We start from the raw sequence: 20,711 nt of genomic DNA, 5'->3' as shown, positions 1-20,711 counted from the left end.
ACCTGTGAGGTTGGGGTGTGGTCCTCATTGTTGTCATGAAGACACTGCAGTGCATCCAAAACATGCCTCTGCATTTACTGTGACACAGGCAGCAGAATGAACATGGTGTTCTGGTGCGTAAGGGGGGCATCTCGGGGGAACCCCATTTTTGTCGATAAAGGAGTCTGGCCCAGCGAGTTCAGGAAATACTGTGCACCTGTTGAAAGCAACTCGCTGCCGTAGTACTATGCACTGAGGGGGAAGGAACCACAGTCACTGGGACATGAATGACATAAACAAGCAAAGCATAGACCTGCGAGGGCCTTTAATGTACTCCTCAGCTCGTCCCAGCTCCCCGCCATCCCCACCCAATGCAGGCGCTCACCGCTGAGGCCACTGAAGGCTCATACCAGATTGGGTGATCCTCCGGAGAATTGGCAGGCGTGGAACTAGAGTAAGATGTGACCAATGAGTAAGTCAGTCTTGGGCTCGTCAAAGCCGAAATCCTTCACAAACAGTTGGTCATTCACGATGCGTAAACTGGAGAAAAAACAGGCCCTAAGACATCAGGACAGACGGACAACCCTCACCCCCAAACAATGATCCCACCCACATGACAACCACTTTCCTGCCATGCATGACTCTGTCTGCCCACCTGACTCTTTGGCTGGTACCCTTTTCCCTCACATAGAACCTGCCTTTGGAGAGCTGTCTGCCACCTGCACTAGGTGTATCAGTTCCCCCACCCCAGAGAAAAGTTTCATACCTGCCTTCACCTTTACATCAGCCCATGGGGTTGGTTATTATAATCATCATAATCAGAGACAGACACAGAGTGACAGACAAATCATGTCACTTGACTAAGGTCACACAGCTAGTGAAGGCTGGCTGGAGTCAGGGGAGGAGTCACTATGCCACAGCCTACACTCTTAACCACTAGGCAGTCTGCTCCTGAGATCCACCTTTTGGAATTCTGCGATGTTGGGGAAATCCTGAGTAATGCACTGTCACTCTCAACACTCCTAGTCACATTTTGGTGTGCGTGTTCCCTGGGCCACCCCAAACACAGACGTACCTGGAATTGCTTGTAGGATTCAAAATGAAGATCCGGGTGAAGTCACAGATATGAGCCAGATGACTTGTTTCCACTTCAAGGACAACACAGAACAATACCCCTCAGAGTTGGCCATGCTTTGACACGCTTACCACCATCCTTCTTCAGTTAGGGTCTTATTGTCGCATGGCACCACAGAGGGGCCAGCACAGGGAGTCATGGTGGAAGGTGTGCCCTCACCTCCCGGGGATGGGGGCTCGTCCTCGGGATCTCGCCCTGTGCCAATCTCTTCTCAAGTGTGTTGGCTTCATTTTTCACAGAAGCCCAAGAGATGAGTATGACTAGACCCATTTTGCAAACGAGGAGGTTAAGCTACAGACATATGTCACAGCCTGTATCTCTAACAATGGTGCTGTGTTGGGGCAGGTACTTATGGCTTTAGGTCAGACAAGAGTGAGGCACGGGCAAGGTGGGAGCTGGAGACCACAGAGTGAATGGGACGGGAAAGGAAGGGAAGGGAGGAGGGAAGCCTGGAGACCTCTGAGAGGGAGCAATGGGGATTGAGGAGCACCGAGAATGGACCCTACAGACACTCACCCTCCTTGAACTGCCCATTGACAGAAAAGTAGAACATGTTTTCCTGAAACAGAAAAAAAGCTCAGGCTCATAAGCTCGCCCATAAATCTCCTACCTACTCTGGCCCTGGATCTGGGAGGAAGATAGGTACTCACTGTCTGGACACAGGTGTCCACCACGAAGGAGCTGAGGTCATGCTCGGTCTTGGGCAATGCACTGAGGAAGTCAACAATCTCCGTTTTGGTGTATTTCAGCAGCTGAGCCCGAGGAACTTTGCAGGGAGGAGAAGAGAAGGTCAGGGCTGCTTCACTCACTTGGTCTCTATAATTGACCCCTGTATACCTCCCATCCCACCCAATGTTCCTCCTCATACACTGACCAGCGTCCTTAATCTTTATCATATTCCTGCTACTCTTGGAATACGTGTTAAAGCTGCCTCTAGGAGAAAAAGAGAGACAAAGAGGTGGGAGACTGGCCTGCGTATGGGGGAGTCACAGAGTTATTGGGTCTGTGATACTCACAGAATGCAGCCATCAGAACTGAAAGGAACAGTCAGTGAGAAGCAGGCATTGTCATGGTATGTATCAAGAAGACCGTGCCGGTCACCACAGTCATAGATGCAGTAATATCTGTGGGGAAGCAAAGAAGACATGCTCTCTGTGGCTCTGGCCCCTAAGTGGTTTTGAAAGCCACCCCACGTCACCATGAGCAGGCCTGTGTCTGAGCGCCGGACCTATTCCAGCCCTCCTGGCATTAGAGTCCCAGGGGTACTTACTCCTTCAGGAATTTCCAGACTAGATCCTTCAGGATCTCTGATCCATAGACACTCCCCTAGAATGCAAATGGTTCTCAGGAGCCTAGCTGCCATCCCCTCTTCACCTTACCCTCCAAGCCCTGCTTGGTCCTGCCTCCTCACCTTGCAGACTGGTAACTTCTTTTTTCCATTTTCACAGGAAAGAGGTGAGAACAACTCCAGGCCATCCTAGGGAGGAAGTTAGCAGTGTAGACCAGGGGTGGTGGTGGTGAGTGGCATTGTATAGTTAGGGAAAAGGATGTGTCCAGGAAATAGATGGGGAGGGGTGCGGGGGGAGGGTCAGGATGAAAGGGCGGGGAGGTTCCATGGGAAGACTATCTTGGGATCTTCACCAGAGGTCCCAGAAGCCAGTGGAGTACTTCAGAAAAGCTCCATAGTCTTTATCAGGTTCCTTCAAGAGTCTGTGGCTATCGCCCCTGGTCCTCATGAGGATTCGGGGTCCGATTGAAACATCGAACCTGGGCAGGAGCTAAGGATCTCAGGGCAGGCTCCGAATGGCACTGTGTACCAGGTGGAGGAATCGGGGGGGGGGTGGTGTAGCTTACCAGACACTTACCAGGTGTGTCAGCTCAGGGAACAGTTCCAGGAGGGTGCTGGTAATTAACCAGACAAAATCAAGAAATAATAGTTTAGAGTTTGCCCCCCTCATGGAAGTAAGTATACCTACTGAGGAACACTGACAGGTTTTCTCAGCTACCCTCCAATACCACCACCTCTCAGGGCCCCTGACATTTTTTCTTCAATGGATTCACTCAGAGAGCTAGTGGACATTCTCTAAATTTCTCCTCCTCTCCTTCCTTCAGGGAAGATCCCACAGGGACAGCCCTGATCCCCTTCTCCAGTGACACAGAATCAACTTGTGAAGATCAGGGTCCAGAGATTCCTTCTGTTTCCTATCTCACTTACCTCCTTCGAAGTCCTCAAGGAAGATTCTGGAGGTGGGGAGGAAATGGGTGGGGCCCAGGGTTCTGCTATCTCACCAGAAGTACAGTGCCCTGCCAGACCTGGCTCTGGACAAGGCCAGGACATCCTCTTGGGCTACCCAGTGTTCATCAGAAGGTTCAAGCAGGATGGTGTGATGTGGTGGAGGGAGAGGAGAGTTCCCCTGAGAAGACTGTCCTGTCTCTTCAGTCCACTGCTGTTCCCAATCTTCCATGTGTGACACTTGCCAAACGATGCCCTCTGCTGACTGCAGGTGACCTGTTTCTGAATACTGACTCAGGGAGCCCAGGTTTCTCCCCTAGCAGGGCTCAGCTGCTGGCATTGAGCCAGTTCTTACGATACAGCCAGACCTAGGCCTTGGACTCAACTGGGGCACAAAAGCCTTAGGGCCACACAGGGACAGATCAGAAAACTCTTTCAGAGCAAGGAAGTGAACACTCATCACAGGATAGGGATGGAAGTGCTCTCTAGGTTCAGAGGTAGAAAGACCTGTCTCAGCAGGAATTCCTGGTCAGGGGAAGCCTTCACATTCCAGGGCAGGATTATCTGTCTTGAGGCTGCCCCAGAGGGGAAGCAGGGCCCAGTGTGCGCACCTGTGGTCCTGGGGAGGCAGGGGGAGCCCTGCTTCCTGGAGCACATTCAGCAATGCCAGAGAAGACTGGGTGCAAAGGGCTGGGAAAGAGAGGGGAGCAGGGAGCAGGCCAGAGGAAGGTAGGGAGATCTCTGAACAAAGGAGAGGGCTGGAGAGAGGAAAGGGCAGGGCGTATATTTCTCCTAAAAGGCCTGGGGATGTAAGCTATTACAGATGGTAGCTCGGGCTCCCAGGGATAGAAGGGAGGATAGTGGTTACCACTGACCTCACATAGGTAGAATTATTTGAGTAGTTGCGACATAGTGGATTTCCTTGTAGCCACAACTCTTTGAGATTCAGTCCTTTTATCTTGTCCAACTCCCATGCTGACTTCAGCTGAGAAAAATAGGGGAAGCAAGGAGGGAGAGAGGGTATCAGGGACAGAAACATCGGACTCTTCTGGAGATTTCTTCCTCACTCTCACCCACAGGCACCTTCCAGCCTCATGTCATCACTCTGATGAGCAGTATAACCCACCCTCAACCCAAATTAGATTTGGCTTCGACTTGTTACCTGATTTTTTGAGAGGTTCAGGATCTGGAGTTTGGGGGCCGCGTCTACAATGTTAGACAGGCTATCCAACCGGAACAATTTGTTGTTACGCAAATTCAAGGACAATAGCTTTGGGGAAGAAGAGTTAGAGTGTCGATACGGGTCTCAGAGACAAATCTGCCTTCCATCTCATCCTTCCCACACCTCTACCTAAATATCAGCACTGGGCCCAAGGCCTCACCTCAGGGAAATCCTCTTCAATGACTGTCAAAGCAGCATCCATGCAGCTTTTTCGATTCAGGATCATGTCAATACCATGGTCCACCAAGACTTCAGGAAGGCAAGAGAAAAGATTCAGAAGACTAGCATGGGCTGATTGGATTAGCACCTAGCTAGTATCAACCCCTTCCAAAGTTACCATCCCTATTACTCCCTCCCATGCATATCTCTGTTTCCACCTGCCCTAGAACCACTACTGTCAGCCATACTTGGGTCAAAGCGGAAGCTCTGGAGGTCAAGAGCTTGCTGAGAGGCAAGGTATCGCTTCTTCATGGCCACCTATAAGCAGAGATAGAGATTGCAACTCTTAGGCAGTCTTCATAGTGGTGGTGATGGGGAGATGTGTGTGTGTGTGTGTGTGTGTGTGTGTGTGTGTGTGAGAGAGAGAGAGAGAGAGAGAGAGAGAGAGAGAGAGAGAGAGAGAGAGAGAGAGAGAGAGATGGGTTTGAATAAAGATTATGTCTTGAATCTGCATTACCTTTAGCTGCTCCATTTTTTCTGGCTTCAACTTATTCCGCTCACAGTTGGGTACGAGAGTGGGACTGACAAAAATACTTATCTGCAGGAAAGAGAGGCAGGGCTTAGTTACAGAAAGTCTAATCTCAAAGAAAAGATTCTGGCCCTGGTCTGTCCTCCTTCCTGAAGACAAGGTACAATGAATCATGTTGACACACACCTTTTGGTTCTTTTCATCAAGAATCTCGCTGACATTCTTCAGTGCTGAGGCAGTACTGGCATCATTGATAAAAAACTGGGCCCGCAATCCTACGTAGTGGAACTACAGGGAGCAGATACCAGAGCAAAAGTGTCGGAGGCTAAAGGTTCTTGTTGATCCACACCTCCCCTTGCCTCCCATCCCGCCCTCCCCTCTACCCTTCATCTGGCCACACGGTCTTCTCTTACATCAATTGGGGTGAAGGGAACACTGCATTGGCTCTGGATAGAACTCAGTAGCCAAGGCTTATTATACTTTCTTCCATCAGGAATCTAAATATGAAAAGAAGGACGAGGGAGAAGAATGACAACACAGAGTTAAAGCTGTAGAATAGACCCCACCAAATACTCTATCCGGACCTTCTACTCAGCTTTAAAACACTTCAAAAGAAGGGGGCATTGAAAAGACTTTTTTTCCTGCCAAATATAGATTTCCTCAACTCCCCTGCCTACATTCAGAAGGTGTCTTCCAAACAATCAACTTAAGAAGTTTAACATGCTCTTTCTTTTATGAGGACCCAGTGTTTCCCAAAGGAACCCTGGGGGAAGGGGCACTACAAAAGCAGATACCTGTAATGATCCTGGATGATGGGCTCACAAACAAAAGTTTTAATGGCCAGCAAAGTGCTCAGCAATGAATTTTTTCTGAAAAGTGGGTGGTGGGCCAAGTACATTTGAGGACCTGTCCTTCCTCCTCAATACATTCCATACATTTTTTCCAGGATACTCACTGCAACCTTGAACCACATTGGAGAATCTTCGCTTTGCTGCTCTCCCATCACTTTGCCTTCTGACGTGTTCACAGTAGGCTGGGCTTGGCCTTTGTCAGACCCTGGGCTTCTCCTTTGGTAAGGCTCCTGGGCAGATTGGGTGCTGTGGGGAAGAGGAGAGAAGGAAGGTGTCTATGAATGCCAAGGGATTCTTCTAACATACCTTTATTTGCTGCTACCAGGGCTGCAAGAGAGGTCGCTCAATCATTAGCTTAGTCCTCATATTCCTCACACTGACAGGTCGGAGAGAAGGAAAACAGGGTTACATATTCCACGTGCTGTTCCCTGCCACCATCCTGACTAGTCGCTTACTCTTTCCCGTTGGGGTCCACGGAGGTCTCAGCCACTGGCGAGCTTTCATCTGGATCCTGGCAGGATGAAGAAGGATGATCAGGATGATCGCCAGAACTGAGTTCTTCAGATACTTGTTTACATTTCTTTGGGGCTACATCCTGGCACTTGTCTTCACTTTGAGATGAACTTTGGCTGTTATCCGTCTCTGAAATAAGTAAACATATTAGATTAGAACAAAGAAAACCCCAGCCCAAACATGGTCGAATATTTTATCAATGGTGGTCTGAATGACAGAGCTAAGTTCTAATGAGGAAACCGGCTCTCAGAGTTGGAAAACATAGCTAACAGTGCTGCATAAGCTGGAAGACGCCACCTATGAGAGGCGAGAGAGCAAGCACAGCGGGAAGGACTTGGGTGGAAGAGCTCTTCTGGCTTGGTGGTCTTGGGTCTGCCCTTTCACACTGGAGGACCTGGGACAAGCTGCTTCACACTCATCACCTTCACTTCACTCCCGTGCACTAGGTGAATAATACACTGTACCTGGAATGTACAGGGTTACGTTTTTGGATCAAAGTGGGTTCCCTGGCTGAATGGAAAACAAAAGAAATGAAAGATAAATTTGAAGAAAATATCTAGCATCATGTCTAGTGAAGCAAAACCATGGAGAATACTTAAAGAGAGGGGAGGTAAGGTACAAGAGACTTGGTGGTTAATGATAACAAATGTTTCCTCAGGGAGAAAAATAATACAGAACAGCACGAGGGGGTGTCCAAAAGTTAAGGGGAAAACTCCATGATCTTCTTATCCATATTTTTCTAGGAACTTGTTGAAGCCCCTCCTTTAGAAGAGATCATGGTGAAAAAGTTTCTAAAACTGCCCAAAACCAAACAAACATCAAGCCACAGATTCATGAAGTACTATGCATGGCAAATCTAGAGGAGAATGAGGACAACCAAATAAAGGCCAATCATAGAACGACCTATGAAAACTTAAGGAACAAGAGCATAAACCCATAGCTGAGAGAGAGAGCGAAGGGGAGAGAGAAAGAGAGAGCAACAAATTAGGCTGGTCAACATAAAGAGGGTGAAATTATATCTTCAATGTGAAGAAAAATAATCACCAAACCAGAATCCCATGCCTAGAAAGTATTTTTTTCAAAAGCAGAAGACATATTTTCATGAACAATAAGGCAAAACTGTCATGAAGAAGTTCAGATGGAAAGAAATACTAAAGAATCTTCAGGAAGAAAAATATGATCCCAGATAAAGAAGGAAAGAACACCACCACGAATATATATGTAGGTGAATCTAAATGAATATCAACAGCATACCATAGTGACTAATTTATCCAGGAGGCTTAAGTATATATATAGAATTAAAATGTATGACGATAAATTGGAAGGGATAAAAGGGTGTTAAAATTGTTCAACATCTCTGTTTTGTGAGAGGAATGTAAACTAAGTTATTTATAATTAATAGTAACTATCATAATTTCAAGAGTAAACAGTGGAAGAATGACAAGAGAAAATCTATCTTATGAGCTAGAAATCATGAGATGAATGAGGTAGAAATTTTATAATTATTATAAAAAATTAATTACTTCCAAAGAAAAGAGAGGAAGAGGACATTAGGATAGACCAAAAACGAGAGAAAACAAATAGTAATATTACCATATTTAAACACAACTACACCAGTAATCGCACAAAATATAGAGATTAAATATTCCAAATTAAAGTCAGTGATTGTCAGACTAGATTTAATTTTTTCACCACCAAATGTTCCTTAAATGGAGATATATGTAAACTTTAGACATTTATCAAATGGTAAAAATATACTATTTGAATTGTTAACTGAAAGCTGGTATAGTCAAATAAAGAACCATTTTATTTTTTTACATTTTAAAGGTTTGTATTCATGTTTGAATTTTCAGTTTCAATTTTTATTTCTTATAGTACCCAGTAATTTCATTTTATTTTTTTAGTTTTTAATATTTTGTTTTCTTTTTTAGATGTAAACAAACATTTTAAATGTGTACTTTAGGACAATAACATTGCTAGAGAAAAGAGGTAGATTCCATAATGATGCAAGATTCAATTCCATGACTATAATAATCAAACAATTCTAAATTAGTGCACATCTCTTAACAAAGGCCCCAAATATGCACAGCAAAAATGGGCAGAAATGGCGAAGTGGGTATCTCCACAGTCATGGTGGAGTATTTTAACGGTGTGGCAAACAAAACAGATAAACCAAATCAGAAGGCAACGTGAAAAAACAACATGGATACAGCATCGATACCGAACAAACGTTGCCCTACTTATGGCTACGCATGGAAAGTTCCAGAACAGATCGGGGGGCCGAGTCATAAAACAAGCCTCTAGAAAGTTTTATACGGATAATGCAAATTAGCCAGAAAAAGCTCGGGTCAGCATTTAAGGTTTTGTGTGGATTACCAGACCCCGGCCCGCTCCCAGCGCCCACCCAACCTCAAAATAGGAACCACAAGAAAGCTAATTTTCCACGTCCTCGCCCCAAGTCACAATCACTCCTCCCGACTGGGAGTCACTCGACTCATGCTTGTCCCCTCAACCGAACCACGGGAAGGGAGGTTTTTCCATGTAAAAATCATCACAAACTTCAGGGGCCCCTCAGGCCCTCTCCTCGGGTGAACAGAAAAGTCCGCGGGGCTCTGGTACGCCCCATGGAAATGGCCGCTAGTACCTGGGTGGGGTCGGGAAAGAAAACCTCGCCTACCTTGTGTGCTGGCCATGGTCTGACTGTCACCACTGCTCTCACGGGACTTTCCTGAGGAGAACTTGTGGGTTCTGGTGCCTAGGGTTTAGGGTAGACCAAGGTGAGGTGGGGCTCTAAAGGAAGCCCGCAAACCACCTTGTCAGGGTGCGAGAGGAAAATGGAGGCCAGCCCGGAAGTCTCTCCCCCAAGGTTACATGGCGCAGACCTCTTGGGGTCAAAGGAGACCGCTGAACTTCCTGTTTTAACTGCTCCCTTTGCTAGTAAGCTAGTTGCTGGTAAACTAGCCAGAGTTATTTCCAACTGAGTATATTCTCATCCCTCCGCTTCAATCCCTCAGCCCATCTCTTTCCGAGGTGTTAACTAAAGTTTGGCGGTTCGGGTCTCGTCTAAGGAAGGGTAGCCGCAGGGAACTGTGGGTAGGCTGTGACCATTCAGTTACTGTTACCCCGTGTGCCTGCTGACATTCTGTAAATCCAAAGACTAGCGAGATCCTGCCGCATACCGGGATCTAAACTGCCTACTGTGTTCCTGGGGCGTTGAATGAGAACCACCAGCAGCTCTGAGTTGCTGAGCTCAGCGAAGTGCAGGAGTTGGTCTGCAGTCACCCACATGTTACACGAGCAAAGAGAAAGCACAACGGAGCTCCATGGAATGGAGCGGGCTTCAAAAAGTTCCCAGAAAAACGTGCAATGAAAAGAGAATGGAACTTTCTGAAGCTACCCCCTCACCTCAAAGTCTTGCTGCAACGTATGTATATGATATACTTACTATTTTAATGCCCATCTTGCTTTATTATGATATGTATTAATCTGGTCGGTGTGGCTTTGCCACTGCAAATGAATATTATTGAAAGCTTCGCCCTCTCACCCATCCCCATCCTCACCTTATTGCCATTGCATTGATGCCAACTCATAGGGACCCTACAGAGCAGGGTAGCATTGCCCCTGTGGGTTTCCAAGACTTGACCTCTACAGGAGTAGAAAGCCACGTCTTTTTCCCACAGAGCAGCTCATGGTTTCCAACTACCTACTACTACTTGTGTTCAGTCACTTAAAGAGTTTAATCTGCTCTACATTTACAATGCTATACTGTCACTGAGAAATTATTAAAAGATTTTTAAGTGATAAAAAAGGTTTAATCTGTACAAGTCAACAATTGCAGTTCATAGCTGGCCCATATTCCTATAATTTCCTTTTCTCAACGGTGTTTTAAATCCTATAGCATTGGTTAAATTAACGATGCTATCGTGCATGTGTTTGGATTTATGGTAGTTCTGATTCCATGGGCCTCTCATAATGTCCCATGCCAAAGCAAACTGTAACCCGAAACCATTGCCTGGCTTTACCCTGTGGGTTTCAGGCACTGAAGTGGGTTGCACAGTGGGGGAAAAAAGAAATTAATGACATTATCAATAGAATTGCCTTATGCCTCAGGAGGATGATTTTTAATGTTTTTTTTTTAACATAAAATGACAATAATGTCTCTTAGGTGAACCAGAGACACATAGATGCGTGAATGGATTTTGGGCTTGCTCTTAATTCGAGCCCCAAACTAAGGACCTTTTGTTCTTATGACATGGCTCTGCTTTAATGCTCACCCTTATGAAGAGATCACTGAAGATATGGACACTATAGCAAAGTGTGGTGAAGGAACTACACAGTGCCCAACCATGAGAAGGAATAGTGCCTGGGGTCTACTTAAAGGCTTGTCTTCTAACAAACAGCCATCTAAGTGAGGCGTCACTTAAGTCCACATGGAAGAAGAATAGGAGCCTGTGTGATCCAACGATTAAAAATAATAAAATTCAAATCTGAAGGAGGAAACGGTATCAGAGATTAAATGGAGAATACCTGGTTTGCAGAAGGTTATAGATGACAGTGGAAGTCCTACATGGAATAAGCCTCTGGTAAATCCCCTCTGACCGTAGTTGAGGGATGTGAATAGCCTTGTTATCAAACGGAGAGCATTATGAAGTGAATTATGGCAGATGTAGTTACGTTAAAATATAATAACATTTGATATTACCTTTGACACATTTTAAAGTTGTTTCAGTTAAAAAAAGTGAAAGGGAAACATGTGGATTAAGCGTCTAGTGAATTCCCTTTGACCATAAACCAGGGGTGTGACTACTCTTGCTATCATGTCAAATGCATTGGAAAGTGGAATATTGCAGATGTGGTTAAGGTACAATTCATCACTTTATAATGTAATCTCCCTTTCGACCCATTTAAAATTTGTTCTATTTTTAATGTATTCTTTCTTTTCGATTGAGATTTTTATCTGCTTCACTTTGTTATTCTTGTTAGGTTTTGTTTTCCCAAAATGTTTTTCTGTGTATGAAATCCAGAGTAGGTAAAGTTAGAGAGAGTAACTGACTTGATGATTCCTTGGAGGCACGGCAGGAGAAGTTGGTGGGAAATGAAGTGCAAAAACAAAGACTTTCTAACATTGATTGTGGTGATGATTATACAACTCTTCTTAATGTGATTGAATTATTGAATTTTATAATATGTGAATTATACACAAATAAAACTTTTTTTAAAATTAATAAACCAAAGTAATTAAAAATCATTTTATTAGGGGCTCATACAACTCAAATCACACTTCGTAATACAACAATTGTGTCAAGCACATTTATACATTCATTGCCCTCATCATTCTCAAAACATTTGTTCTCCACTAAAGCCTCTGGCATCAGCTCCTAATTTTTCCCCTCCCTCTCCTCTCTCCCCTCCTTCATGAACCCTTGATAATTTATAAATTATTATTTTGTCTTATCTTTCACTGTCTGATGTTTCCCTTCACCCACTTTTGTCTTGTCCATCCCCCAGGGAGGAGGTTATATGTAGATCCTTGTATTTGGTTCCCCCTTTCCACTCCACCCTCCCTCCACCCTCCTGGTATCGCCACTCACCACTGGTCTGGAAGGGATCATCCGCCCTGGATTCCCTGTGTTTCCAGTTCCTGTCTGTACCAGTGTACATCCTCTGGTCTCGCAAGATTTGTAAGGTAGAATTAGGATCATAATAGTGGTTGGAAAGGAAGAATTTAGGAACTAGAGTAAAGTTGTATGTTTCATCGTTGCTACACTGCACCCTGACTGACTCATCTCCTTCCCGCGACCCTTCCATAAGGGGATGTACAGTTGCACACAGAAGGGCTTTGGGTCCCTAATCGGCACTCTCCCTCATTCACAATGATATGATTTTTTGTTCTTTGATGCCTGATACCTCATCCCGTCATCACCTCGTGGTCACTGAGGCTTGTGTGCTTCTTCCATGTGGGATTTGTTGCTTCTGAGCTAGATGACCGCTTGTTTACCTTCAAGCCTTTAAGAACCCAGATGCTATATCTTTTGATAGCCAGGCACCATCAGCTTTCTTCACCACATTTGCTTATGCACCTGCTTTGTCTTCAGTGATTGTATTGGGAAGGTGAGCATCATGGAATGTCAGTTTAATAGAACAAAGTATTCTTGCATCGAGGGAGTACTTGAATAGAGACCCAAATGCCAATCTACTACCTTAATACTAAACCTATAAATACATGCATATAGATCTATTTCCACATCCTCATATATTTAATATTTTTATATATGTACATGCCTGTATTTAGACCTCTATCAATGCCCTTTTCCTCCTAGCTCTTTGTCTATTTCCTTTGAAATTTCCTCTTGTCTCACTATCATGCTCAGACTTCATTTGAGTTACAGTTCTTGGTTATATTACCCTTGGTCAAGTCCTACCAGGCCTCCCACACCCTCCCACACCCTCCTCACCACTGATTTGTTGTTCCCTTGCCCCTGGGTTTGTTACCACAACTATATTTCCCCCCCCCCCACCTCCCCCTCTTCCATGTCCCTCCAGAAACTGTTGGTCCCGTCCGTTGTTTTCTCCTCTAGATTGTTCATCTAGCCTATTTTACTTAGACCTGCAGAGATAAACAAGCACAAAAACAAGACAGAGCAAAACAAAGCAACAAAATAAAACAAAACAATACCAACAAGCCAATGACAAAGACAAAACAAAACACAACAGGAAAGAAAAGCTTGTAGTATGTTCAAGGACAATTTGTTGGCCATTAGGTGTATTTTTGAGTCGAATCTGTTGGGGCGCCAAGCCCTGGCCCCAAAGTCTATTTTTGGTATTCCCTCTGGACTCTGTTGCTCTGTTCCCCTTGGTGTTCTGTTGCATGCTGTTAGTGTTTTGCCTTGGTGTGGTGGGAACCGATGGGATGAAATTCACACACTGTGTCTCTAGTGTTGTCCCCTGTAAGGCTATAGGTCAGTGAGGGATATCGTGTCACACAGTGGGGCCGGCTATGTGGTCTTCTCTGTGGATTGGCTGCTCTGAGTGGGAATATTGTCCTCAAGGGTTGGTGGGCCAGGATGTGCTCCAATCTATCTTCCACACCCTTCCTGTGTGCTCTGATCAGACATATCGTCCCGAAGCTGCAGAGTCAGTGCAGACCTCTGAAATAAATTCTTCTGGAGGGATGGGCAGGTGTCCATATAGTTGGGATTGGGGCCGGACACTCAGACCTCTCCACTGGTTCCCTCCTCCATGTCGGCATATTGCATTCATGTCTTGGAGCACTGGGTTGAAATCTGGTCCTTCTTTCCCTATAGAGATGTAAACAATGCCCCTTGGGTAGGTTAGTTCCCTGTGCCCCCGCTACCCATTTCATTTTATTTTTTTCCTTCCCCGTCCCCCCTTTTAGTTGGCTACAATATGTATCCCTGGATTTTGTCTGACTCCTGTCATACTACGTGGTCCTCACCGCAGGAATATTTGTATACATTAACTTTTTCCTTATGCCCATTTTGCATTTTTTTAAAGCTTACCTCAGCAGACTCATGTTGTACTTGTCTTACTTGTTGTGCTTGGCTTACTTGGCTAGCATGACTTCCACCAGTTCTTCTGATGGAGTGATGTGCTTCACACGTTCATCACTGCTTTTTTGCGATGCGTAGTGTTCCATTATATGTGTGCACCACAGCTTTAAAAAAACATTTTATTAGGGACTCATACAACTCTTACCATAATCCATACATACATCAATTGTGTAAAGCACATCTGTACATTCTTTGCCCTCATCAATTTCAAAGCATCTGCTCTTCACTTAAGCCCTTTGCATCAGGTCCTCTTTTTCCCTTCCCTCCCCACTCCTCCTCCTTCATGAGCCCTTGATAATTTATCAATTATTATTGTGTCATATCTTGCCCTGTCCGACGTCTCCCTTCACCCCTTTTTCTGTTGTCCGTCCCCCAGGGAGGAGGTCACATGTAGATTCTTGTAATCGGTTCCCTCTTTCCAACCCACTCACCCTCTACCCTCCCAGTATCGCCCCTCACACCCCTAGTCCTGAAGGTATCATCCACCCTGGATTCCCGTGCCTCAGGCTCCTATCTGCACCAGTGTACATCCTCCGCTCTATCCAGACTTGCAAGGTAGAATTTGGATGATAGTTGGGGGGAGAAAGTGTTTAAGAACTAGAGGAAGGTTGTGAGCTTCATTATTGCTACACTGAACCCTGAGTGACTCATCTCCTCCCCACTACCCCTCTGCAAGAGATGTCCAGTTGTCTACAGATGGGCATTGGGTCCCCATCACGTGCTTCTCTCATTCACAATATGATTCCCCGCCACCCCCCCCGCCTTTGGTGCTTGAAACCTGGTCCTCTTGACCCTTCATGATCACACATATTGGTGTGCTGCTTTGTTACTTCTGGGCTAGATGGCCGGTTGTTTACTTTCAAGCCTTTAAGACCCTAGACACTATATCTCTTGATAGCCAGGCACCATCAGCCTTATTCACCACATTTACTTATGCACACATTAATCTTCAGCATTTATGTGGGGAGGGTGATCACACAATGATGGTTTTTGTTCTTTGGTGTCTGCTAACTGATCCCTTCAACACCTCGTGTTCATACAGGCTTGTGTGCTTCTTCTCTGTGGGCTTTATTGCTTCTTGGCTAGATGGCCGCTTGTTTACTTTCAAGCCTTTAAGACCACAGATGCTATATCTCTTGATAGCCAAGCACCATCAGTTTTCTTCACCACGTTTGCTTATGCACATGTCTGTCTACAGCGATCATGTCAGGAAGGTGGGTATCATGGAATGACCGTTTAGCGGAGCAAGGTGCTCTTGTATTAAGGGAATGCACACGAGGAGGCCCACTGTCCACTTGCTACCCTACTACTAAGCCTATAAACATATGCACAGAGGTCTATCTTTTAACACTTCAAAGAGGTCTTGTAGAGCAGATTTGCCCCATACAACATGCCCTTTGATTTCTTCACTACTGCTTTCATTCAGCATTGATCGTGGATATAAGCAAGGCAAAATCCTTGAGGATTGAGATCTTTTCTCCATTTATCATGATGCAATCTATTAGTCTAGTTGTGAGGATTTGGGTTTTCTTTACATTGAGCTACTATCCATGTGGAAGGTTGCTGTCTTTGATCTTCACCACTAAGTGCTTTAAATCCTTTTAACTTTCAGCAAGCAGGTAAATGTCATATGTCATCTGCATTTCACATATTGTTAATAAACCTTCTTCCAATCCTGACAATGAATTCTTTATTAGCCCAGCTTCTCAGATGATTTGCTCAGCATACAACTTGAATAAGTATGGTGAAAATTTTCAACCCTGACATAACACCTTTCCTGATTTTAAGCCATGCAGTATTCCTTTGTTCTGATAAAAATGGCTGTCTTTTGGTTTGTGTACAAGTTTTGCATGAGCACAATGATGTGTTCTGGAATTCTCATTCTTCTCAAGGCTACCCACAGTGTGTTAGGATCCACACAACTGAATGCTTTTGCATCATCAACCAAACACATACAACATCTTTCTGCCATCTTTGGCTTTCAGCCAAGATCTATCTGACATTGACAATTATCTTTATCTACATCTATATATCTATCTATAGACATATATATATACATATATATATCCTCTCCTGAATCTCGCCTGAACCTCTGTTGATGTACCACTGCAACCGTGTTTAAATTATCTTTAGCAAAAATTTACACATGTGATATTATTCATTACTGTCTACATTCCGTTAACAGATATTATATTTAAGAGTATTCCATAAAGAAACCATTGTTGTGAGTGGCGATACTGGGAACGCAAAGGGAGGGTGGGTTGGAAAGGGGGAAACAATTACAAGAATCTGCATGTGATCTCCTCCCTGGGGGGGCGGACATCAGAAAAGTGGGTGAAGGGAGATGTCGGACAGGGAAAGATATGACAAAATAATAATTTATAAATTATCAAGGGTTCATGAGGGAGGGGGAAGCAGGGAGGAAGGGGAAAAAATAAGGACCCGATGCCAGCGGCTTAAGTGGAGAGCAAATGTTTTGAGAAGGATAAGGGGAATGAATGTACAGATGTGCTTTACACAATTCATGTATATATGGATTGTAATAAGAGTTATATGAGACCCTAATAAAATGATTAAAAATAAAAAAGAACGAAAAACTGATTTCCAAAATAACAGATGACCTTCCTTAAAAAAACAAACAAACAAGAATTCAAAATTTTCAAATCTGCAAGTCTTCCTCTGGAAAATGGATACAAATATTGCCATGCAAACCCATGTCTTCAGAAGGATGCTGTAATTTCCATACCCTCCTGGAATCTTTTCTAGGAGAAAGGATCAATCCATACATTTCTTCAGTGCCAAAAGTTTCTCTGAAGTGCATTCCCCAATTAAGCCCTTTGCAAGAACTCTGCAGTTCCATTGATGATCTATGGAAGGTGGTGGGCAACCCCTACAAAATGGTGTCATATAAAAAGCAAGCCCAGATTTCGATAGGAAGATGTTGTATTCAGAAAGAATTAATGCAATTAGAAAAGTATTCAGCTGTCTTTAAGAGCCTCAAGAGTTAGTCAAAAAGGCTTTTCCCTTATAAATACATGCCAAAACCAAACCAAATGCACTGTGATCAAGTTGATGATGATTCAAAGCAACCCTACAGGACAGGGTTAGCAGCCCAACACATAACTCCCCCCCCCCAAAAAAAAAAACGCACCGCAAATCAAACTCACTGCCATCAACTCAATGCTAACTTAGAGTAACCCCCTACGTGTTTCAGAGTAGAACAGCCCCATAGAGTTTCAGTGACTGTAAATCTTTTCTTTCTCTTTTCCTCCCCTTAACTTTTTACTGTAAATTAGGTGAAAGTGTTTAAAGATAAGATCAGTTTTCAAGTAAACAATTCACATATATTTTGTTTCATGTCATTGACTGCAATCCCCACAACGTAACATCACTTTCTCCCTATGTCCTGTCTCCATTCCTTCTTCTTTCCTAACCTTCTGAACTTGGTCCCCTGGTAAATACTGCCCTTTTTGTCTCATATAGTTGATTATTGTAAGGTGTGCATACTTTCCTCGTGTTTTTGTTTCCCTAATAGACCTATTATTAATTTGAAAATTGAGCCATGGGGATGAGTTCATTTCTAGACCTGAAGGATGGCTAAGGACCATAGTCTCAGGAGTTCTATCAGTCTCTATCTGACTAGTAAGCCTAGTCTCTTATATGATTTTGAGTTTTGTTTCTACATATTCCTTCCACTCAGCTCTGTCCAGGACCTTCTAATGCAGTGGTTCTCAATCTTCCTAATGCTGTGACCCTTTAATACAGTTCCTCATGTTGTGGTGACACCCCAATGATAAAATTATTTTCGTTGCTACTTCATAACTGTAATTTTTCTATGGTTATGAATCAGGCGACCCCTGTGAAAGAGTCATTTGACCTCCCCAAAGGGGTCGCAATCCACAAGTTGAGAACCATTGCTCTAATGCAATCCCTTTTAGAGCAGGTGGCGGTGGTGGGCATCATCTAGTTCTTCTGGTCTCAGGCTCAAGGAGATTGATGTTCATGTCGTCCATTGGCTCATTGGACAAATTGTTTCCATGTGTCTTCAATTTTCTTCACTCTCTTTTCCTCCAGGTAGAGAGAAAATAGTAGTTACTCCTTTGATGCTATTCACAAGGTTTTAAGACCCCAGTTTCTTCTCACCAAAGTAGGGTAGATTGAGGATTGTGCTACTAAGGTTTTAAATCTTTTATTTTCATTATTTAGAGAATCCTTTATCAGATTCTGTAATCAAATGCACGTAGATAAACCCTTACATATTTAACACAGTGCATTACCCCAGTACAAATGGAAAAAAATAAGTTAAATGTTTTTACACCGATATGGCTGTCAATTTCTGTAAAATGCATGCAAACTCAACACAGTACAACTAGGATGCTTTTTTGAAAGTTGACAGAACAACTAAAGTTTCCAAATATTCAAATTGTATTACATATATATAAATGAATCTAAAAAGACCAATCACAGTGTTAACCATCAAGAGTAGCACCAGCTTTTCCAGGCACTGAAGTCATCTGAACAAAATTATAGAGACATCTAGCACACTCCATTTAAAAAACGAAACAAAAAATATACAAAACCTCAGAAAACAGTGAAGTTCTGTAACTGTGTGGTACTGACACCATTTTATTATTATTATTATTATTATTATTATTATTATTATTATTAACCTCTCACTCATCATGTGGAAAGAAAATATTCTAGAAGAAGTCATTTAAAAATAGCTCTGATATAGCACAGCCACTATTACATTGTCATTAGGCAGGTACAAAATATTTTCTATTTGAGGTACGATACAGATACAGTATAGTCCTACATCTATAATACTAAGGATATAATTTAAAAAGCATTTGAGACTTGATTCCATCTTCCCAGCAGAGGACCCAAACGATGGTGTGACACAGTTATGGTTTAGTAACGCCCCCTCTAAGATTCTAAACCTTTAAGGAAGCAGACTGACTCATGTTTCTCTTGAGGTGCAGGTGGTGGATTCAAACCACCGACCTTAATAGTAGCAGCCAAAAAAAATAGAAGCCCAATATTTAACCCTCTGTTCCACCAGCCCACCTCTCACCCTCAAAAAGTGTGGGGAAATAGAATGAAAGGGTTACATGAATGGAGAAACTCTCAGAGAAAATTTTATTTTGAAACCACCTAGTCTCAGGAAGCCTGTTAAGAAGGTGTATGCTGGTTGAGGCTGAAGGTGGACCAAAGTTGAGGGCGCTGGGAAAATAAAAGATGCTTTAAGGAAAGTTAGGTAAACAGGCATTTTGTTCTGACTGATCAGTGGGGACAAAAAATTCAGTTAGTAATTTTTGAGGTAAAGAATGTGACTTTAGAGGGTGTGTGCCCACCTTGTCATAGATAAACAAGGTGCTTTCTGTGAATCTTATCTAAGTCATACAGGAAGGGGGCTAGCAAAGTTCAGTTTTTTTATTAGAGTAATGCATTGTAGTCGATTAATTCCCAGGAGAACCTGATAAGGGGGAATATACTCCACTTGTTTAGTAATTGCTATGGTTTGGTGGCACAAAGATGTCAGGTATGTATAGGAAGGAGAGAAGCCCGGCCTGTGATATTGGTCAGCCCTCCCAGTTGAGTGTGACAGAGACTATGATTTACAAATGAAAAGCTATAGAGAAGAAAATCCCAGAGCACTGGGATTTGATCCTGATTTTGTCTGATTAACCACATGCAATATAAACTAATTTTTAAAATTTAAATTTAATTTTTAAATAGTTTTATTTGCATATACTTCACATAGCATACAATGTAATTGTTCAGCCATAGTAAGAAGACTTGTGTGATCAACACCACCATCAATATCAGAACATTTTCTTCTCATACTCATTGTTATTATCACCCCATCCCTTGCCCCCATCTTCCCCTGACACTCCCCCAATCCCGGTACTGTCTCTATAGAGCTATATACCCTGGATTTCATATGCCGAAACCATACAGAACATACATAAAAAAGTAAACAAACAGAAAAAGCCCAACAACAGCAATGACTAAACAAGAAAACCTCAATCAAAAAGAAAGCAGAATCAATTGGAATAGTGTCTGGGGTCTTAAAGGCTTGTATTTAAACAAGCAGCCATCAAAGTGAGCTGTCAACTAAGTGTACATCAAAGAAGCACACTAGCCTGTGTGATCCAAAGACGATGATAACAAAATCCAAATATGAAGAAGGGAAAAGTACCACAACTCCAATTGTTAACACCCAATTTGTATAAGTCTCTGGAGGACAGTGGGAATACAACATCCATCTGCAGCATATCCAGTCAGATTTAGCCTCTGGCAGCAGTTGAGGTATAATGTTGTTATCCTGACAGAGATGATTGTAAACTTGATTATAGTGGATGGAACTACAGTGTAATATGATACTTGGTAAGTTGACCTCCCTGTTGACCCAACCTGAAATTCTTCTGGGCTTATATATTTCTTGCTTGTTCCATGGCAGAAATTTCTTCTCTGGCTTTTCTAATATTGCTGGTGGTCTTTTCTTTCTTACTCTTT

At 43.5% G+C, this 20,711-nt stretch overlaps 1 protein-coding gene and 1 non-coding gene across 2 annotated transcripts; one reads left to right on the top strand and one right to left on the bottom strand.

Annotated features, from left to right (window-relative positions):
- Nucleotides 1–428: 428 nt before the first annotated feature.
- Nucleotides 429–17,013, bottom strand: LOC142433651 (nuclear RNA export factor 2-like). Its single transcript, XM_075538436.1, has 16 exons — nucleotides 16,939–17,013; nucleotides 10,615–10,644; nucleotides 5,671–5,754; nucleotides 5,444–5,545; nucleotides 5,246–5,326; nucleotides 4,977–5,046; nucleotides 4,730–4,818; nucleotides 4,510–4,617; nucleotides 4,216–4,332; nucleotides 2,385–2,440; nucleotides 2,131–2,238; nucleotides 1,989–2,047; nucleotides 1,765–1,880; nucleotides 1,631–1,673; nucleotides 1,055–1,127; nucleotides 429–519 (listed from the first exon to the last, which is right to left on the bottom strand). The coding sequence occupies exons 1-16, from the start codon at nucleotides 17,011–17,013 to the stop codon at nucleotides 429–431; spliced, it is 1,302 nt and encodes a 433-aa protein (XP_075394551.1).
- Nucleotides 10,547–10,680, top strand: LOC142435397 (small nucleolar RNA SNORA42/SNORA80 family). The gene has a single exon (XR_012781459.1). It is a non-coding gene; the product is annotated as a small nucleolar RNA SNORA42/SNORA80 family (small nucleolar RNA).
- Nucleotides 17,014–20,711: the final 3,698 nt, after the last annotated feature.

Source organism: Tenrec ecaudatus, chromosome X (assembly GCF_050624435.1).
Source record: "Tenrec ecaudatus isolate mTenEca1 chromosome X, mTenEca1.hap1, whole genome shotgun sequence".
In the NCBI taxonomy this organism is placed as follows: domain Eukaryota; kingdom Metazoa; phylum Chordata; class Mammalia; order Afrosoricida; family Tenrecidae; genus Tenrec; species Tenrec ecaudatus.
This window is presented reverse-complemented; position numbering and strand designations above follow the sequence as displayed.